The sequence below is a fragment of the Strongylocentrotus purpuratus genome, unplaced genomic scaffold (assembly GCF_000002235.5).
Source record: "Strongylocentrotus purpuratus isolate Spur 01 unplaced genomic scaffold, Spur_5.0 spur5_scaffold_4, whole genome shotgun sequence".
Classification (NCBI taxonomy): domain Eukaryota; kingdom Metazoa; phylum Echinodermata; class Echinoidea; order Camarodonta; family Strongylocentrotidae; genus Strongylocentrotus; species Strongylocentrotus purpuratus.
Genome location: NW_022145610.1, coordinates 29,530,523 through 29,553,536, shown reverse-complemented (window position 1 = coordinate 29,553,536; position 23,014 = coordinate 29,530,523). Strand labels below are relative to the sequence as shown.

The 23,014-nt window shown below is 36.6% G+C and overlaps 1 protein-coding gene across 1 annotated transcript in view; it reads right to left on the bottom strand.

Moving 5' to 3' along the window:
• Positions 1-11,067: 11,067 nt before the first annotated feature.
• Positions 11,068-23,014, bottom strand: part of LOC115929106 (inner centromere protein-like) — a 32,550-nt gene continuing 20,603 nt past the window's right edge. Inside the window, exons 2-4 of the mRNA XM_030997302.1 lie at positions 13,078-13,539; positions 11,867-12,735; positions 11,068-11,384 (exon numbers count right to left, since the gene is read on the bottom strand). Coding sequence (XP_030853162.1) covers positions 12,263-12,735; positions 13,078-13,539 — 935 coding nt within the window. The 3' untranslated portion in view covers positions 11,068-11,384; positions 11,867-12,262. The remainder of the gene's footprint in view (positions 11,385-11,866; positions 12,736-13,077; positions 13,540-23,014) is intronic.

Genomic DNA, 23,014 nt, shown 5'->3' with positions numbered 1-23,014 from the left:
TAAACTTATATACATTAAGTCATTATATCAGCCCCCCGCCTATAAAATCGAGTGATGCCTAAATTTATGCTAGGCCCCCCGCCTATGAAATCGAGTGATGCCTAGGCTAAACTTATATACATTAAGTCATTATATCAGCCCCCCGCCTATAAAATCGAGTGATGCCTAAAGTTATAGAATATAGATGTATATATATACCAGCCTCTCCGCCTGTAAGATCGGATGATGCCTAAGATTGAAGCGTGACACTCTGAGTTTGAAAATGTGTAGGTACAACTAGGTCCCCCCGCATTCAAATCGAATGGGGGCCGGAAAACTAAGAATTGACATGCGAACAAATTCGACTGAATATACATTGGCAACCCCCTCGCATGTAAAAATTGAGTGGGGTCGAAAATTATCGGATGACAATTATTGATCAATAAACTTATCAGTACCATGTGATTAGTGATTTGGAGGCATAATTTGACAAATTACCGCCAAACGAGAATATATTTATATATGATCGGCCGCCAAATCACAACGTTGTCATCACATTACAATAAGTTGAGGGACATCTCCATAGAGGCCAAGCGTATTCAAAACGCACCACAAAAGGGCGCACAATCAGGTATGGGCTTTTACACACACTGTCCATTTTACGAGCTCATATCTCCCCGAATATATCTTGATGTACAAAAGAACCCGATTTTATGAAAATTCAGGTATAAGACTTGCTGTAGATGCCAAATTTGTCTACTTTTGTGAAAATTTTACATAGGTACCTTTCGAGTTGAAAAATAGCTTACAAGGCACTTTCTAGGGCAATTAGCCTGCCACAACACGCGTTTTCACATTGACGCGAGGTGGAATATTTCCAACCGGATTTCCAACTTTGGCGGGGCGTTTCACTGTCGACACGTTGTTCATTCACAAAAAAACCTACATAATTAATTGCAACAGATCCTTATGCATATTCATGAAAAATTTCGTGGCAATTTGCAAAAATTCGCCATAGGTACCTTGTCAATATTCATAAACCTTGTCAATCCGACTAGCTAGCAAGGCCATTTTGCCCATGCCATAGGTGTACACACAGTAGCATGCGCGTGCAACAATTGTAATACGCGATGCTGATTGGATAACTATCGTTAGAGTATGATGTCGCATAAGGTTAGCGCGGGATCACTTCATAAATATTCATTCCTTATGACCTCCCAACGGCTCTCAACGACTGGCGCGCGCGTATGCAATGTGCACACTACGCGCTAATTGGTTAAATCTGTTTTACATTGCGCGTATGCGAATAAGGTCAACTCGTGATAGTTATATGAATATTCATTAATCAGTACCACCAATGGGCTCTGATTGGCTGTATGTAAATGAAAACAATACGTCATACCTCATTAGGTTTTGTCCCCTGACGCGTATTAACTTGTTGTAATGAACGATTTCTGTGCCCTAAGGGAATATCTATGCTTAACTATTTACACTTTGGTGGAATTAACATTTCAATTGGCCAAATTAACCAATGTACATGTACAGGCATGTACTTTTTCGCCCTTAGCTAATTTATAACCCTCTAACAGACTACAGAGTATCGTAATAAACTTTTCTCTACAACACCGGCACATCATTATGCCTAATTCATTCCCCTCAAAGAAGTGACTAAACCGTTAATGCCCATTTCGAAATGAAGCATTTACTGGTCATTTACCAATGTCCACCTAAACCTGCCCCATATAACCATTATTTACTCTCCACAACTTTGTTACTCCCAAAATAAGGCACTCTTATCCCAACAACAAAAACATGATCTTGCGGTGCCGGACTCAAACTTTTTTGCGCCCAATAAACATAATCACGTGAAAATCACGTCAATATCAAGGTATCGACTTGAGGACAGTTACGTTCTTCAAACACCTGACATTTACGTAAATGTGTTAATACGTTTATTGCACTAGGTAACTTAAAACACACGTACACTAAATCACGCAATCGTCACTGCAATATCACCATTATAATAACGTGATTATCCCTACCTTGGAGACCTTGGTTTGTAAACCTAATATTCCCGTGTTTGTTTGGTTATGAAATTACATCTTCATAAACGAAATTATCGCGTCACAGAAACACGTGAAGCGTTAGTGATAGTTTTAGTCAAAATATCTGCGTGAAATTCACGTGAATATTACGAGGCTGACTTGAGATGAATCATTTGAAATTATTTTAGTTCATAGTTAATGTTTCCCTTATTCATGTTTAACTAAATGTAATTTATACGAAGTAGCGAAATGTCCTAATAACTGGTAATTTATATTTGTATTATTTTCGAAATGAATTGCATATAACTAAATCATCAGTAATTAAGAAATATGCTGTAAATTCAGATAAATTGTTTAAAAAACATAGATCTGCACGCACCCCATTTTCAATATGCAAATTAACTGGTGTCAGCTGGTTCAACTCGAAATATGCCAACACTCAGTCATCAACCGGTGCAACTGGAAATATACACACTCCAGTTTAATATCAACTGGTGCAATGAAAACATGCCAACAGTCAGTTATCAACTGGTGAACATAAAAATATGCCAACAGTCACGATATTATCACCACGGAACTTAAATAGTAACTGTGAAACCATCAAGACACCCAAGAATAACTCATTTTCACACCTGAAAAACACGGAATACCCAGCTTATATAAATAATCCGTTTGAGTCACGATATCATCACCGCGGAACTGCTGGCAACGTTGACTATCATTCAAATAGGTGTTTTAAGACACCTAATCATGACTAATTATCCACACCTAAAAGTCACGTATGCCCAGCTTAGATTAATATCCGTTTAAATCACGAGATCATCACCGCGGAACTGCTGGCAACTTTGACTACCATTTAAATAGGTGTTTTAAGACACCTAATAATTACTAATTTTTCACACCTAAAAGTCACGTACGCCCAGCTTAGATTAATAATCCGTTTGACTCACGGGATCATCACCGCGGAACTTATGGCAACTTTGACTATCATTCAAATAGGTGTTTTAAGACACCTAATCATGACTAATTTTTCACACCTAAAATTCACGTATGCCCAGCTTAGGTTAATATTCCATTTGAGTCACGAGATTATCACCGCGGAACTGCTGGCAACTTTGACTACCATTTAAATAGGTGTTTTAAGACACCTAATAATTACTAATTTTTCACACCTAAAAGTCACGTATGCCCAGCTTAGATTAATAATCCGTTTGACTCACGGGATCATCACCGCGGAACTTATGGCAACTTTGACTACCATTTAAATAGGTGCTTTAAGACACCTAATCATTACTAATTTTTCACACCTAAAAGTCACGTATGCCCAGCTTAGGTTAATATTCCATTTGAGTCACGAGATTATCACCGCGGAACTGCTGGCAACTTTGACTACCATTTAAATAGGTGTTTTAAGACACCTAATAATTACTCATTTTTCACACCTACATATCATGGATTCACAGCTTAGATTAGTAATCAGCTTGAGCCACGTGATCATAACCAATAAATTTATGGTAACTTTGAAACCATTTAAAGAGGTGTGTAAGACACCTCCGAATTACTAATTTAATATAACCAGAGATTCACGGACAGAACAATAAGACGATTAGCCGGTGTAAGCAACGTGATTATTACCATCAACCTTGGATAACCTGTGAAACCAATCGATAAAGGTGCTTACAAGACCAAATAATTACGTATTTATCGCCACCATCGGTTAACGGACAAAAAACTCGTTGCCTGGTCAAGTGGTTATTTGGTCATAAACACTCCACTTACAAAGGTAAATGGAATCACGTTATTCCAGTCGCGTAATAAACTGGTGGTTTTTAGGTTAAATGAAAACGTGAACAGGAATACCTTTTTTGTTTAAATGAAGGCACGTGTCGATAACGTTTAAATCTAGTTCAAAAGGCGCTATACTTTAAAATCACTTAAAATACACTCCCAAAAGAGGTTACTTTTTAGTGTTCTGTTTATTGGGCGGGATTTACTTTGCTACCCGAACAGACTTAAACATTGAACTATAAGAACGCTGACATATAAGAACACTGAACTATAAGAACATTGAAATATAAGAACAACGTGTATTGTAACATTATCATTGTTTAACTACTTGGATGAACCGAGATAGGACAGGCCCTCCTTCAGGTCAGTGATAAACCTGTCCAAACCCTCATTGGAGAGATGCAATCCGTCCGGCCTATATAAAGCCCTATCCTTATGCCTTATGTCGGGGTGTGGAATGGCCTTTCCCCCATTCCTGCCGGCCAAGGCGCTAGCGTATCGGTTCGTGGTCCTCCTTCTATCGTCTAATTTTTTCTGCTCTTCCGGACTACAGCATTTATATTCTACCCGTTCTAGGCTGTCAGACCATATTATTGTCGTCTCAGTGTTCGATGTGATTAATCTGTTCACCGAATTCGCCATCGCCCTCTTCGAACATCCCTCTATGTCATTCGTGCCCACGTGTAACACTAAAACGGTCGGCTTCGTCAGGCCACTGGTAATCGACTCTAGCCATGCGTTTGTTTGGTCCAAGCGAAGGCCCCGCTTTCCAGCCCAATGGATGACCGTCCCCAAATCCATATCGGCGCAGCCAATCCGCTCCGCCCTGCGATGGGCCCAGAAAACGATAGAGTCGCCTACTATCCATATTTGTTCTGTGGACAAAATAAGAAAAGAGGACTGGGCAGCATTTTGTATTCCAAAGAACATGCGTTAATGTGAACTTGAAATCCCATTATATTTTCTTGCTCTTGTTCTGCATGTATGTTTGTTTTCTGCTTGACTTCGTTTTCATTTTCATGTTGTAGCACCATTATTATTATTATTGCTATTATTATTATTAGCTTATTTAACCTCTCCAGGCGAGGGACTTATTCCTCTGTGTGTTGTACATATATTCATTCCTGTGTATGCGGCCTCACCCTTACATTATTGGCCCCGGACACGTTAACCTCATCATTCACTCTGTTATATTTTGTACGTATACCTGGCGAATCAAATCAAATCAAATCAAATCAACCCCAACGGTACTTTGCAACATTGCTCATATTTAAACAACCGTATCAATATATCTGCGATGCGCTGAGGAAGCCCATCGACCCATGTGCTGTATTTGGGCGTCCGAGCAGCCCGCCATAGCCAACATTTGGCCGCCAACATATCTCTGTATGACATGCATCTCTTTATCATGGCACTGAACTCATGCTTGGTGAGAGGAAGTGAACCATATGAGCAAAAGAAAGCCTCCCCACTTCCCGGGCGCATTTTCAAATATATAAGGACCGCCTTTACGGGACAACTGCCCGCCTCAATTTCGTGTATTGAAATGGTGCAACCGTTTCCCCTCGGATCAGTTTTCGATTCCCTTAAACTAAGAGAGACTCACCCGGCGATGTGGTGCACTGCCGGTGACTGCCACGTCCGTAAAGCGCAGCATTCGATCCCGCCTATGCCGTAATGCCACTATGTGATGTGCGACCAGGCCAAAATAATGATATGGACTCTCCTTTCTAATCAGGCCCAACGACAAAGGCCAGCCCAAAACCCGAGTATAATCCCGCTGGTCGCTCACGAGAAGAAATAATTCAGCGTTATATATCCAACTAATTATTCCAGTGCAGTGCTAACTTTAGTATTAATCCAAATCCTCTAATAATGTTTTAGACTCCGTAAATTTTTCTTCTTGTCCATTCAAAATGAAAGCCATAACTAGAATGAAAGCCCCTTCGTGCTATTTTTAATTTGCTGGCGGTATTTTCCGCGCTTGCTTGATAAGCGTACATACGCTTGTACATTTCCTTCCAATGTAATACAAAGTATTACATTTCCTAGCGCGTGAATTTCCCTCAAAAATGTAAACAACCTCTTGACCTACATTTTGTCAGCCTGTCAATAAACCATTTTAAATCGTTGTCTACTCTTTAAATTTTAATAGTACGCTGACGACTTAGACTCTTTCACCAGAGCACTTCTTGGATGGCTAAACAGTTGTGTAAACAAAATATGCGCGAACCGGCAAGATTAATGTTGGGTGTACGAGTTCGTTGATAACGCCATCTTCGGCGGCTTGCAGCAAGTGTATGGACTATTACAGAGATAAAATATTATAATAATCGACCAGATTAAGCTGTGCGTACGAGTTCGTTAATAACGCCATCTTCGGCGTCTTGCAGCAAGTGTAGGGACTATAGAGATACAATATTATAATAACCGGCAAAATTAGGCTGAGCGTACGAAATCGTTGATAAATTATCAATAATTTATTGCATTTTACCCCGGTCCCCAACATAAATAATTCCTCGGTACGGCCATGCATTTGACGGAGCGCAAACAAGTACAACCAGCAACATCAATATGCATGGGCACATGCTGTTATCTCGAATAATAAGGCAAAGGCGCGAGAAAAAAAATAGCAAAAGCAAAATCAATGTATTGTCTACTAAGCCATTACAAACTTCGTAAAGCATTTGCAAAGTTTGTGCAAGAATGGAGTATGTGCATCTTGTATTGCTGCAATGGAAGTCAAACGTTTAAACTCTGAAGGGAGTAAACACCGATATAAGGGGCCTAATCATTGAACTTTATGATCTACTTTTGATATCGCGTCAAGTAAATATTTGCACCTAATCAACAGGAAGTGTTGGCTCAGTCAGTAGAGCGTTGGAGGGGTTCGAACCCCGGCCGCGTCATACCAAAAGACGTTAAAAGATGTTCAAATTTGCGGTGATTCAACATTTACTCCGGCAAAAAAATGAGATTGGCTTTATTTCGTTAAAATAATTAAAGCGGCATTTGTGCATTTCCTATGTTGAAGAACAGTTTAGAGTGGCACTTTGTTCATGTTGTAAGTAAATTAAACAAGAGAAGTGAACGTGTAATTCATAATTCTGTCAACTTCTGTCAGCATTTACCATTTAACTCTTCATAATGCTTTGATTTGAACAATGCAAGTTATAAAGTGTGCATGCTCCCATCCGCACCCCCTTCTCTCTCTCTCCCCCTCTTTCCCCTCTGTAGTTCTCTCTTCATTACTCTCTCTCTCTTTCTATTATTTCTCCATTTCACCCTCTCTCTTTTTTAAATTCTAACAAATGTTCAAGGCGAGGGTGAAATCTATGTCCCGTCCCTCTGGTGTTAAATACATGCCTGTACCCGTTGATGACAACGGGTTAAATTATGACTGCATAATAATTATAACACTCCCCGCACCGTCATTAACTTTCGAAAACACTTTACGCAGTAAAAGAGATATCAATGCCAGACGAATATTTCAATGATTTATCAAGGTTTTCTTTGGGCAAACTTTATGATTCTCTTGCAAGTAAAATGATATGAAGCTGATGAACGATCCGGTAGAGAAATAGACATTAGTGATATATTGAGGAAGACAAAGAAATGGTATCAGTAGCTTACATATTCGAAATTAAATCAAAAGTCATGTCACTTTATTTCTTACATAATTGTGTATCATTTACACAAATTGTGCTACACATGATGACAATTGCATATGACTTAATATATCAAATTCATTTCTAGGTTCAACTATATTTGCCAAGCGCTATACAGCAAAACATACATTTGCGATTCGAGGATACATAGAAATCAAGAGTTGCTCGATTTGGGATGCCAGCTAAACCCTTATGATATTTTGCACGCAGATAGGCCTGTATACTGTTCATGCGATTATTGTTTATTTACGTCTATTTACGTTCAATGCTAAGCGCATGTCTGTATATACAGAGTACTAACGGTAGGTGCAAGCAACAAGTGCAAAGTAATACATGTTCATCTATTCAGTGTTTGTTATTAACATATCAAGAATTTACGGAAGTTCCTTTCAGAGTTAATATTTGCATTCCCTGTGTGTGACCACATCAATGTACAGCCAAATGAGTTTCTGCTAATATTATAGTAATAAGCCATCTGGTTATATGTTATACCGTATTGGCCTACATCTATCAGGTCTACATCTAAGTCTTCTTTTATAATCTATGTAATTTTTTGTTTAACCTAAATATTTTGAAAATATAATTTTAGGAACTGAACACTAATATCTATAAGATTGGAATATCAATAACGGTATTATGGAAAACGACATAAAATTTAATATATGACATATGAAAATATGATATGGATAAAATCACAATTATAATCACATGCATTATAAAGAACATTATTAGCTTCAACAACAAATGTATCGTAGGAAAACAGGCAGCAAATAATATACAGCAATACAATGTCATAATGTCAGGGTTATGCTTCCACCACAATATCAAAGGATTCATAAGTGATGTTCGTAAAATAAATTCAACATATAATATTTTGTTTCTCTCTCCTTAATTTTCATTTTTTGGGGTGGTTAGTTTTACATTCATTCAGAACATTAAAAGCAGTTATAGATATTTTTGAGATCTGGTCAAGCAACTGTCTGTAAAAAAAAATCGACAGCTGATTGTGTTTTATATAAACACTGTTGTATACCTTAGTTTTACGGCATCACCAACATGAGAGGAAATTGAAACATTCGTGACGCAGTCTTGCTGCAAAGCACGCGCTCACGCACATAATATACACACACACATACGCAAGCACACATGGCTTGGCAGTTTGGTCCAAATTCTTTAGTTTTCATATATCAGGCATAAATGTTCATTTTTATTCTGCCCTATCTCTATTTCCTTCTTTCCTAAGCGCATGGGGACTTTCTTTGTCTTAGTGATATGCGCTATATAAGTAACGTTCTTATTATCATATCTTGTCATATATCCAATTTGAAGAATTTAAATATACATTTTCTTTTCTTTGTGATTTGCTTTTCGCGCTGTCTTCGCGTAGATAGGTCGTCTATTCCCTTTGTGTGTCCGTCTAATCTCCCACATCGTTATTGTGTAACATCGATTAGCATATACATGATGTATTCCGTTCCATAAAATGCAGTTCACGTAGTTTAAATGTCATCGACTACATAATTTAGAATAACGTTATTTACTGCTATACTTAGCGGACAATAAATTGTGTATATGGCCACAAAGAAATGTAAAACAAATCGATAATATTTCTAACAGACGCCAGATAAATGACAAGTATACCAGGCGCATCAAAGACCAAGATTATATGAGACCGAATACCTGCACAGAAACCGGTTAAATATGCGTAGACAAGGTTGGACATATTGGACATGACCCGAATAACAACTAACACGCCTTTTTTTTAATGCATATACGTTCAGTACGTCTACATAATACGTACGTGGAAAAATATTTAAAAACAGAGACAAACAAAACCGTAAAGAAACTGTGATAGATATACTTCTCTAAAGAGTGCTGTGTCTTATACAATCAATGTTTATACTCTTTATTTAAGTTATTTATTATTTCATATTCATTATTCATTCATTGACTTCGTTATTGTTTCATGTATTCGTCTATTTACTGATCTATTTCAAAATGGCGGTAGATACATAAATAACAACGAGCGTTGCAGCTTTTTTAACGGAAATGATTCGATTCTTCTGATCCATATAAAGATTTCCTTTAAAATATACAATGAAATTTAAAAGATTAATATTATAGGATTGATCAAACCTAATACTTTTTGACAGATTAAAATACAAAAATAAATTAAAATTGCTCCGATTTTAATAATAGACTGTTGTATAACTACTAGAATTGATTTAATTTCTATATCCAGTTATCTTGCCAACAAGAAAATTCAAATCTACATTAAAAACATCACGCTCTGCATGCTATACTTGTAATATTTCAACAATTCACATTGTTGAAATTATATATGCGGTGTTTGGATGCAATATGATTTACTTAATGATCATAAAGGTTATGTATATTACTCTTTTCAACCATCCCGGCAGTAGATAGTGTATAAAAAAAAGTAAACTGGATTTAATTTTTTCTCGCTTGCGACGTTTTACGTCCACAGACGCTTCATGAGGTCGACCATGCCGACGTTCCTCGACCTCGTCACCGTATTCATGGGTCAACAATAATTTGGGGCTAAAAACCAGTCGCCCTGATAAAATAATGTGAGTAAACTTGACTTGAAGGTTCTCTGGTGATTCCTTATAAGCTGAGTGCTTTCTGGGATATATCCATTATCATCTTTACGAGGAAAAGGAGCAATATTTTCTCCGGGGATGTATCAATAAGAACGAGTTGAGAAACCAGATCTTCTTCATTACTTATGATTCCGCCCACATGGCTTGTATCCAAGGTGGTGGATTCATCGTTGGGTTTCCCACCATAAGATAGCAGGGGGCTATCTCAGACATGTCGTCAGGTAGGACTTGCATTTCATGGAGTGGTGATTGTACAGAAGGTTGAATGCTACTTACGATGTTCATATCATCACCAGGATGAACTTCTTCAGAGGACACTTCTTCAGAAGTCACTTCAGATTCATCCAAGTCCTCTGTACTGCGCTCCGGTGATTGGTCAAGATGTTGACTCCAACTTCCATCTGTCAAGTCCTCCTGGGTTTTGAAAGCCATGTCTCCTGTGTGCTCATCTCGTGGAGTGTGGTTACTGCTTGCTGTAGCTTCCTGAAGTACCTGGATGTCAGTATGTCCTTTGGTCTGGTCCTGTTATAGAAAGTTCTCATTTCTATAAGGTAGCTACTGATCGTTGACGTCTACGTTGGCATATTCAGCATCGATCTGTTTTCCTGCTCCACCTGACCGGCAGCAAGAAAGAAAACAAATAATTGTTTTATTTCTCAAAACACATCGAATCAGAACTATCATAATTTTGTAGAACTTATCGCATGGAATTTTTAAATTTTAATGTTTACCATCTATAATAAGGAAAATGCTTACTAAAAGTAGTACCTAAGCTCTCCTTTTATTTATTTTCTCTCCTTTAATAGTATTTATTTAAACGAAATATCAGCAGTGTAAATGTGGGAAATGAACTTGTTTCAGAAAATACTATAAATCTGACTCTAAACACATGGGCCGTATTGTACACCAAATATAACAGCATGTTGCTGAAGTGTTGAATGGGGACCTTATTACGAAACTACAATTGTTCTTAATGAAAATATACGTTACCTTCGCTGAGATACAGGTCTACAAGGTTGAACAACTTGGCAGCTTTCAGCGCCTTCGTTAGCTCAACCCGTTCATTTTCCCTGGACACACCTTCTCTCCATTGTTTCAGCATATGGCGAGTTCCATCACTGGTAACACGGTTGAACTTCACATTGGTCATGAGCGCTCTTTGTATATCACCGTGTAGGATTCCCAGCTGACCACCAAGGCTGTCGATTTTGGCTTCATCGTAAAGATCGTCAGCTATCTGCTGTAATATGCCTGCAAACTCATCATCTGGGGGTTCCTCTCTAGAATGGTACACGGTAATAAATAAATAAAACATGGGGGCGGTCAAAGAAAGTAGGTATGACGTATCAACTTGAAAAGTAATTAAAATCTTTACTGAGGTGAATAAATAAAACGGAAAGATAGGTTCTTCTGGAGATGAGACCATACTCAACATGCTAAAATGATTGATATAAACTCATTAAAGGATTCACTTTTTAACTCTAATCACCATAGACTGGAATGCAGCTAAGATTCCCATGTTTTCGTTAATGAATTTTAATCTTTTGGTCACTTCTGCTTCTACATCATCACAGGTGGTCATGACATTTCTAATCATGATTTTGGATTCATAGAACATAAGTGCTGCCATACTTTATGAACTTTTATCGACAGTCTAGCACCCCTCATTTCACACACAAAACTTCATTCCATAGTAGTTTTGTCACTTTAAAATCAATAATGCTTTCATTGTCATGTAAATAGTAAATATATTTCATCTCACCCTGCTTGTAATGTATCACTCATTCCCAGTCCTCCGGTTGAATTGTCCTCAACTAATGATGTGCCTGTCATGAAGGAATGAGGTCATTTTGAATGAGAAAAAAAAACAAGAGAAATATTTTGAGTGATATTTATCGTTGACTGTATCTCTATGTGGTTTTTTAACTTCTAAAGTGTAAATAATGCACAAACATTACATCCCTCTAGTTTCCTTGGATAATATAATCGAATGGCGTCATTTTTTTTGACATAATGACATCTAAAACAAACGAGAAATATATCAATTTAGGTTTAGGACCACATTGGATAAGCCTCACATTATAAATATTTTAGAAAGTAACCCAAAATGGAATGGGAGTTATATAGTAGGCCTATAACATAATTTTTAAAAAAGGAGTTAAAAAGGAAAAAAAGTCTTACCACCCTGAGTTTGTTTTCCAGCAGTAGTGAACCGAGAAATGAAACTCAATTGATGTGTCTCTGCTTTCTTCTTCTGTTCTGCTGATCGTATCTCACTTTCTAGTTGAATTTTGGTTCTCAGCTTCCAGGTCTCACGCTCAAGTTGCTCCAAATGTTCCTTATAGTCATGCTCCTTCTTCCAGCTTAATTCTATTGACCGTTTGTCCTTGTCCAATCGCGCTCTGTCTTCCTCTCTTCCTTTCTTTAGCTCTTCAACTTGTTGTCTTAAAGTCGTCTCATTTCGCCCTTTCTCCCCTACGATTTCTGTCAGAATGTCTACTTGCTGTTGCTTAGACTCGAGTTTCTTCGTCGTATCTGATGCCAATGAGCGCTTCTCTTTTTCAGCTCTTTCTCTGTCTTCCTCTCTTCCTTTCTTTAGCTCCTCAACTTGTTGTGTTAGAGTCGTCTCATTTCGCTCATTCTCCCCTACGATTTCTGTCAAAGTGTCTATATGGTGTTGGTTAGACTCGAGTTTCTTCGTCATATCTGCTGCCAATGAGCGCTTCTCTTTCTCAGATCTTGCTCTGTCTTCCTCTTTTCCTTTCTTTAGCTCCTCAACTTGTTGTATTAGAGTCGTCTCATTTTGCTCTTTCTCCCCTACGATTTCTGTCAAAGTGTCTACGCGTTGTTGCTTAGACTCGAGTTTTTTCGTCATTTCTGCTGCCAATGAGCGCTTCTCCTTATCAGCTTTTCCTCTGTCTTCCTCTCTCCCTTTCTTTAGCTCTTCAACATGTTGTGTTAGAGTCGTCTCATTTCGCTCTTTCTCTCCTACGATTTCTGTCAAAGTGTCAACTTGCTGTTGCTTAGACTCGAGTTTCTTCGTCATATCTGCTGCCAATAAGCGCTGCTCTTTCTCAGATCTTTCTCTGTCTTCCTCTCTCCCTTTCTTTAATTCCTGATTTTGCTCTTGGACCTCTGTGAACATCTTCTGATTTGCTTCTTTCGCCTCTTTCACCTCTTTCTTGGTTTTCTCATAGAACAACGTACATCGTGGATTCGTGCACATCTTCTTCAGATCATTAGCTGCTAACGTTCTGTCGCCTTCATAAAGGCATCCACGTAGAAGGTCAAGCAACTGCAACTGGTCGTCATCTGAGGGAGAGCCATCAGGTTGAGGTATTTCGTACATATCAGTGCTCCCGGCGGGCTGCTTCAATTTATTTCTCGCTTTGGGGACGCCTCCGTAACGAAATATAGCATCTAGAGGGATACGGCCTATTCAATCGAAACATATTCAGTGAGTTAAACTCGCCATAACGTCCAAACTCATGATATTTTTATGACATCTACATACCACACCTACGTCACATAATATCCTTTTTTCTTCCTGGGGGGGGGGGGGGTAACACAAACGAATTGAGAAAATCTGAAAATCTGAAATATTTCACTCAAAACTTACATCTTCCTTCAGACATTTAAATTATGCTATATAACTTTATTGTAGGAGCTCGCGCCTTTGAATGTTTTTGAAACAGATAAATGGCGCCATACAAATGCTGTGAATCATCATCATCATCATATATATGTGTTTTTATAAGTATTCTCAGTGGCATATCATTTCCTGCCATATTTAAATTTTTAAATAAATGGGCAAAATCGAGTGAGAAACGTAGGGAGGGGGAGAGAGAAATGAGGGTGATAAAGGAAGGAGACTGACGAGGAGCCGGTATAGGGAGTAAATGAAGTGAGTAATGAGATAGTAATACATTTAAAACTATGATGATGTAAATGAAATGTAATATACTTGTGGTAGGAAAATTAGTCGGGACAATCATGTTATAATCGACTTAATTTCATTGAATTGTAAAAATGTTTGTTTGACTCAATAAATTAGCCTATGGAGGGCTAAAACGTTTTTTTTTTAAATGTTATTATAGACTGATGATGTTGTTTTTGATATTGTTTAAATACTACAACTTCAACGGAAAAAAGGTTGAAACATGATTGGGAAATCTAAAGATCGGTAGTTAGTGATCGTCTCAAAATCCCAAATCTTGTAAAATCACCGTGATTATTCGATTGGTTACCAACCGAGGATATGAGATGATATGAGCATGCATATTAACTCTAATAGAAAAAAATGAATCTTGATCAAGCATTTCAATGGATGGTATGATAATCAAATTAATGGGGAAATAGTGTTATCACATCGGCCTATTATACATATTAACACAGGCTTACACAAGCAGAGCTAAGTATTAACATGCAATTTACTAAGCAAGGAAAAAGTATATAATTTACAAAATGAACGGAAAAAGGGGCTTGTAAGAGTAAACGATTCAACGTGATCAGAATTAATGGTGTGTAATTAATATGGATAATATAGAAAACTTAGATAAATACTTGATTTCAAGGTCAAATCATGTACTGTAGCATAATTATTTAACTCTACTCTCGATCTATTTATCGTTATTTCTTGACTTTGACATAATCCCCTTGATCCCTCTTTTTTTTTTTTAAATAAATAATTTGAATTTATTAACAACAACATAACACAATGTTACAAAATGTATTCAAGTGGGTAACAAACATAAAATGTCAAATTTATCCATGTACATGGTTACAAAGAAAAAGAAAATATCCATAGTTGAACCATATGTACAAATTGAATTAATCATATATCATGTCATATGTTTATGTACAGGGTTTCATGGTTGAACACGATTGTCAATGAGCTATCCTGTTTTTTAAATATGTGGATAATGATTAACAAAAAGAAATTGCTTGTAGAAATTTGATTATGATATAAATTGAATAATAGTTGTTCCTCGTTTCTTTTATGTCCTATTCATTACTGATGAAACATCATGTAGCAGGTGTCATTATTGTTAGATACCTACACATTTAATAACAGTGCATATAACACAAACACCATATACGTAAACAGAGTTAAACAACCTACATAATGATTCATGCGTTATAGAATTCTGGCTAGTAACATTATTTATTTAATTAATCATTCTTTTAACGAATACGGTGGTGTAAATCAACGCCTTGTGGTGTATACTATGTGTATCAACAGTGCAATTTGTATTAATTCAAAATTGTTTAAAGATAAAACTTCATATGTCTTCACTTTATGATCCTACCTACCAAACTCACCTGTATCCCTCTTTATTATCGCGATCCAATGTAGGTAATCTTTATTATAAAACGGGCTGAAAATAAAAATAAGAAAATACACCAATTCAGAATCGTTATTATTCACGTGGTGATGATTGAAGGGTTAATGATTGAATTGAATTGAATTGAACCAAGGTTTATTGAAAAAAAATGTGTCGCAGCCCAATGGCTGAATTGATCATGTGTACAAACAAAACACTCATTGCATATTTCAAACATAAAATACAGTTACAATTAATTTGTCAATATTGAAATACATGCATATATAGTTTTTAAAGTTACGACTGCTTGGGCAGCAAAAATAAGAAAACAGAATATTATATGAATTCAGGAAAATGGAGAGGAGAAACATGAAGAAAAAAGTATAAGAGGAAGTTGTAGAAAATGCATGTACATCAAAAAATATAAATTGCATACATTTATTTTTAATGATATTAACATGATTCTGCAACCCACCCCCACCAAAGGCCACCTCAAAGAAGATAACGTGTTTGTATTTGTTATACCCTACACTTATAATAATTGTTCATTGTGTTCTAACACGTTAACCCTATACTCTCTAAAAAAAAATCGAGTGATCACGGACGTCACTCCTCTGGAGAGTGAAAATATAGTGAAAATAGAGTGAACATTCATTCTTTTCTTCTTAGAGAGCACTCTAAAATCAATCGATTTTCACTCCTAAACAAGTGATCACGGACGTCACTCCCAAGAAAGTGAAAATAGAGTGAAAATTCACTCTTTTTTTTAAAGAGAGTACGCAAACATTAAGCATATCACAATGAAATTGTTCTCGCTCCGTGGGTACGCTCCATCGAATGTTTGAAGATGCAATGTTTCTCAGCACCGTAAATATTATGTGTAGAATAGGCATTGGAAGAGTGGGCAGGTGCTTCCATTTATCAATGGATGGGGAAATACTTCTTGCGCCTAAATTACAATAAATAATGTTTAGTAAAGCTTTCAGTTATAACAGGTCTGAAATGCAGTTTCACCCTTCTTTCCATTATGTTGCCTTTCAGTAACATGATTAAGGGGACGGCTAAATCGTTTCCGCCCTCTTGCAGTATAACGAATATCTTTTATTACTGTGAAAATACAACGCTTCAACATGCAATTATCTGACTTTTTGTTTCTTTCTTTCTTTGTTTCAAGTACTAATAATCGATTTCGACCCCTTCAATGAGCACCTTCTCAAGACAGAAAGAAATGTTGTTAAATGACGTGAAATGGCATTGATGTATATAACACTAATGCCTTGTTTGGCTCTAAAATGTAAAATATTAACATTCTAAATATTCGGTCACTACACTGTCTTGCAAACCAAGTAATGCAGTACTGCGTGTACATTATAAACCCTGTCTCAACAGGCCCCAAAGTCAAAATTCGTGATAAGTGCTAATCTTTACAAAAGGAGGTAGGAATTTGTTTTTTCTCGTACCTCTCGCTAGACAAGATGATAACATTACACTCATTATTTTGCCCCAAACTCCCCTTTCCTCCTCCCCCCCCCCCCAATTTTTTTTTGTGGAAATACCAAATTTCATTATTCAAAATCCGATTTATGTTTCTAACTTTGGCGTTACGTTATCGAGCATATTTCCAAAAACTACGCACTTTATGCCAAGGCCCTGGAAGTGTGCAGGTAGGGGCTTTGAGTATAAAGGTGGAAAGCTAAACTCGTGTTTGTTACCCGGCACGTGTAAGAACATTATTATACATGTAATACATCTTTAAAAAAATTGCAGTTTATCGACAAATAAATCTATTTCTTGTTCTTCGCAACTATGTCAATCACATTTCAATAATTGGAATATTTCTTACACATTTCAATAATTGGAATATTTCTTACACATTTCAAGAATTGGAATATTTCTTATCCGTGTTTTACTGTATTGAAGGGGGTAGGACACGATCAATATCGCCATCCTCTCACAACACACAAAGCTTTATCTCGCTTCTCTTTCTGCTGAGCATGGCATATGCTCAATGTCATTATCATAATTTTGAAGTAGGCTGTGATTTGTCTGTGTGTGTAAATGAAGTCTTGATTAAAATTAATTACAATGCCGTAGAAGCGAGTGAGGGTGTCTTTTCAATTCGTTCGCTACGCTCATTCGTCTCCTAATGAACTTACTTTAACTCTTTGTTTGCTTTGTTCGCCGATTTGCACGGACGTAGGCGTGCCAACTTCGCATTTTTGCACAGATGTATACGAGTCAATTAGACATTCATAATACCGCTCGCAGTGTGTAGCCACGCGTTGCGTTTACTATTGTTTACATTGTATACATCGCACACTTTCCGGTAAACTGTTTTTCTTCATAGTGTTACATTCGAAATTACCGTGTATTTAGCGGTTTTCTTTGGATTTTTTTTACTGATGTTACGATGGCACCTGCTGGAAAACGTCAACGTGTGTTTAGTGTAGAGGAGGCTCGAGATCTTGTTACTATGGAAGCATGGAGCATGGACTCTGATTCCGACGAATCGAGCAGTGACGAAGACTCTAGTGATAAAAGTGTTCCCTGAGAGTAGACTGATAGAATAAGAATGAATAAAAATTAATGAAAGAGCTAGAGATGACAGCAAGAAAGAGAGTAGACTGATAGAATAAGAATGAATAAAAATAATGAAAGAAAGAGATAGAGATGACAGCAAGAAAGAGAGTAGACTGATAGAATAAGAATGAATAAAAATTAATGAAAGAGCTAGAGATGACAGCAAGAAAGAGAGTAGACAGTGATAGAATAAGAATGAATAAAACTAATGAAAGAAAGATGTATCCTGTCTTGCCGTCATCTTTATATCTTTCTTTTATTATCTTTATTCATTCTTATGCTATCAGTGTTTACTCTCTTTCTTTCCGTCATCTCTATCTTATTATTATTATCATTTTCCTATCTATATGTACCCTATGTCTTGCCGTCATCTGTATATCTTTTTCTTATTATCTTTATTCATTATTATGCTATGAGTGTAATACTCTCTTTCTTGCCGTCATCTCTATCTCATTATTATTATCATTTTCCTATCTATAATTATGTACCCTATGTCTTGCCGTCATCTCTATATCTTTCTCTTATTATCTTTATTCATTCTTATGCTATCAGTGTTTACTCTCTTTCTTGCCGTCATCTCTATCTTATTATTATTATCATTTTCCTATCTATATGTACCCTATGTCTTGCCGTCATCTGTATATCTTTCTCTTATTATCTTTATTCATTCTTATGCTATCAGTGTTTACTCTCTTTCTTTCCGTCATCTCTATCTTTTTATTATTATCATTTTCCTATCTATATGTACCCTATGTCTTGCCGTCATCTCTATATCTTTCTCTTATTATCTTTATTCATTCTTATGCTATCAGTGTTTACTCTCTTTCTTTCCGTCATCTCTATCTTATTATTATTATCATTTTCCTATCTATATGTACCCTATGTCTTGCCGTCATCTCTATATCTTTCTCTTATTATCTTTATTCATTCTTATGCTATCAGTGTTTACTCTCTTTCTTTCCGTCATCTCTATCTCATTATTATTGTTATTTTCGTATCAATATGTATCCTGTCTTGCCGTCATCTTTATCTCTTTCTCTTATAATCTTTATTCACAGTAAAGTCCTTTCATTTCATATCACTATTTCTCTCTCATAATGTCTCTCACGTCCGTTCATCATATTTTATTCATTGCATACTCCACTCGTCAATCATTTCTGATAATAAGCTCTCTCACAATAAAGTAAATGGAAAACAATGCAATATAGTTTATATTTTAAGATTGATTCATTCTTTCTTTGTATATCTATGGCTGTGATAAATGTACTTGAAATCAATTTTATTGAGGGGTAAAGAAGGTGAGAGAACAGATGCGGTGAACATTCATAATGAGACATTTCAATAAGATGCTGATTATGTCATGTATATCACATATAATATATTATGCCTATACCATTTTTACATGCTCATACCAGTGGGCAAAATCAATAACATTCTCTTATTTCTTATTGACTTATCATGGCACAACAAAGAAAAACATCCCCACGACGTCCCTTTTCATGCCCCGCTAAACCGGACATTGACAATAACCTGGGGTAATAGGGATTTCAATGGGCAGATTAGCCCATTGTCAAGGGTGGCTGAGCGGGGTACTTTCAAGTCTCTCCCTATTGAACTTCTTTTCTTCAACAACCTAAATACTAACCTTCTGAATTGTTAGAATACTTGAGCAAGGTATGTAAAGAAAGGTAAGAAGTCCACCTTTCTAATAGATTCGATTTGAAGATGTCTTATCATTGCTAAATAAGAAATTCTAGAGGGATAAAAAACTGCCGTAAATAAGAAAAATTAAACATTATATAATTATGATTATTATAAAAATGATAATTCAAAATATAACAAATGACGGTTCATCGAAAAGCACGTTTTCCGGTCTACAACTTTGCTGCACAATATTTTTCATCATGATCATCCAGTGAAGAGTTATAGCCTCTTGATTCAGCAGAGTCAATAAAGATTCCCTCGAAATGTGTGACCCTAAAAGAATGTGGCACAGGGTTTTTTTTTAAGTGGCGCATAAAGAGTTAAAGTTATAAGATCCTAAGTACTGTAGAGAAAGTGAATGTTCTGTCTCATGTAAATGGAGATTCTGGATATTTTCTTCTTTGCTTGCTCAAGGGAAGTGTAATTCAAAACCCATTGGGTCCCTTTAGGCCTGTGGATGCTATTCTTGGCAGTGCTCCTTTTCTACATTCCACCTTTATCCCACCCTTCTACCTTATCATGTCTAATATATAAGTGATGAACACAACAACGAATAAAGATGTACATATAGGACGGCAACGTATATTTCCGTTAACGAACATCATTGCTCTTTGGAAATATTATTATTTAATCAAGCGAATATTAGCTTTCCTTGTTTCGGCGGGTTATGGGGGTATATGCAGTTAGTAAGTGTAGCTTTTTTCCTAGTTTAAAAACATGTTAAAATCGATTTGGAGGTGGGACCTCTCACAGTTTCTACCCCACCTCCTCCACCCCCCCCCCCTCCAAAAAAAAGGTGGAAACGTTTCATCGTGCCTGAACAAATATATACAAAGAGCGTAGAATCTGTAATTATTCGTAATGGGCATTTAAGACCTTCCTTCTCCTTACCCCCCCCCCCCTCCCCCTCTCCCTCCCCTCTCTCCCTCTCCCCCTCTCCCCCTCTCCCCCTCTCTCTCCCTCGCTCTCTTTATCGCCTTCTATCAATTTTGTAATGGGGAAATATCATACATTTGCATGTTCGTTCCGAGTCGTCTTAGTTACGTAGTGATATGAAGCACAAGAACATCGAAAAAAAGTCTTAACCCTAAAAAGGCCGGGCTATTTGAGGTGTTAGTACGGCGGGGGGGGGGGGGGGGGGGGGGCGTGAAACGGCCGATCGCCGCGATAATTTACACGCATGTCAAGTGAAGTGTATAGAATACTATAATACTTTCACATTTTTACCCATAAATCATATATTATTCCTATTTAAGCATTCTCTTTCACTACATATATTTATTAGACCATTTGTAATAATAATACGACAACAAATTTTGAAGAGCCAGCTTAATCCTTACGTTAGCTCTTGTTTTGATGATTTCTTATGCATTTCACTGTTTTTTAAATTGTTTATTTTATTGTTTTTGTAATTTGTTTATATTTCTAACTACAATTCAACTATTTTGACTCCCAAAACAACCTCCTAAACTTTAAACAAGACCCAATTACCAATATTTGATCTATTTTTAGGAAAAATGACATTTCCATATGTTTTGTACACAAATCACGAAAATTAGCGATTTTCGGGCTGACATGCAAAAACAAAAGGTCACGTGACTTTGTAACTGTAGGTCCGATTTTCAAAAAAATCTTTTAAAAGATGCGCAAGACTCAAAAGAAAAAAAATCAGCGAGCGGTGAGGCGCCATCCATATTAGGGTTAAGAGTTGGTCAATTTATCGAAGATCGTAATGTTTTGAAATAAAAAAAATCATGTAGGACTACAACTTTTTTTTTTTAGAAGTAAATTACAAATTATTTTCAAAATTCCTTTCTAGCTAGGGCCTAACATTTTTGTTTCTTACTATTTTTCTTCTTATGTAAATATTCACCTATTTTTTTTCTAATAATTTTTTTATTTTGTTCCCATTATACTTTACTTTTTTATATTTTAATCGAGACCCTACACAAAAAAAAATCGGGCACTTTGCTGCCCGAATAATGATGAGGTGATGGTTGCCCGAATAATGGAACGTCCAACCCTGCAATCAAACAGTAGACTTTCAAGTTTTGAACGTTAATAAAAGCAGTCCTCCATCTATTTCTTCCTCAAATAGGTGCGAAGATAACGAACCCTCGCGGTAAATATAGACGGGAAATTTGGTAAGATACAAGAATGTTGAAATTCCTTTTAAATTGTTAACCTTATTTGTGTACACTCCAGCGCAAAAATTGACAAGAGCCTAATTAAACACATTTCAATTAGAGCAAAGCGATTAGAATTAATGTGGACCCCTTCGTATGGACTATGCTATGTTGGGGGTGAAGAACTACACGATCCCGAATCAGCATAATTATACGATAGATTAAAACGACCATGATTTTCAAATTGATCGTGTTTTAAAACTTCAACAAGTCCTTTTCCAGTGCACCGTTTGTTTTGTATTTTTGGGTCTATTCTCATTCTACAGTTCTTTTTCTTCTCTTGCTTACCTTTGTAATTCTCTGCCTCCTCCGTATATAGGCCTATACGGCATTATCGATACATAATTCAAACAAAAGTGAGTTCATTTCCTTTCGTTCTTTTTTCTTTCCTTTTGAATGCCACATGTTGTGAAACTTTAAATAACTTCTTCGTCCGAAAACAAATTATCTTCGAGATTATTCCCGAAAATAACTTGCTTTTCCGGACCGGTTCTCGGGATCGCGCCATTATTCGGCCTAATGCGTATAGTCGGCGAATAAAACAATCAATAAGAAGGGTCCAGAACTAGACTGAGCCTAAATTTGGCGTGTGGTCTAATAGGCGGAGCCCCTGGAAGCTCAGGGATTTTAGGCATTTAATAACGGTCAGATGAACATATTTCGATATCTTTTTTGTGACACTGACAGGTCACTATATTCTACGATAAAGGTGTGTAATTTCCTGTAGCAATCAGGCTTTTACGGAACTGATTTCATGAATCCGACAACTCCCGAATTTGGAAGCTTTGCCAACATGCTTGACGATGCCCTTCGTGTTTGTACTTTTGCTATTTGCTATTCTTTTGCTTTTTTGCTGAATTAGGTTTGCTAAATCGCGCTTTATTTGCAAGGTGTTATGAAAAAGAACAACCCACCCAAATAACTAGCAATAAAAATGTTCTTGAAGTTATTATTATTTGACTGAGTTTTGTGTTAATTTTTATTATCACAATCCTTGTTTCAGTCCTAATTGATTAATTCTTAATAATCATCATTTCTTATTATTAATATGCGCGTTTATGGGATTTTGATCAAAGCGCTAAAACGTGTGTCTTCTATTTTCGTGAATGTTTATTT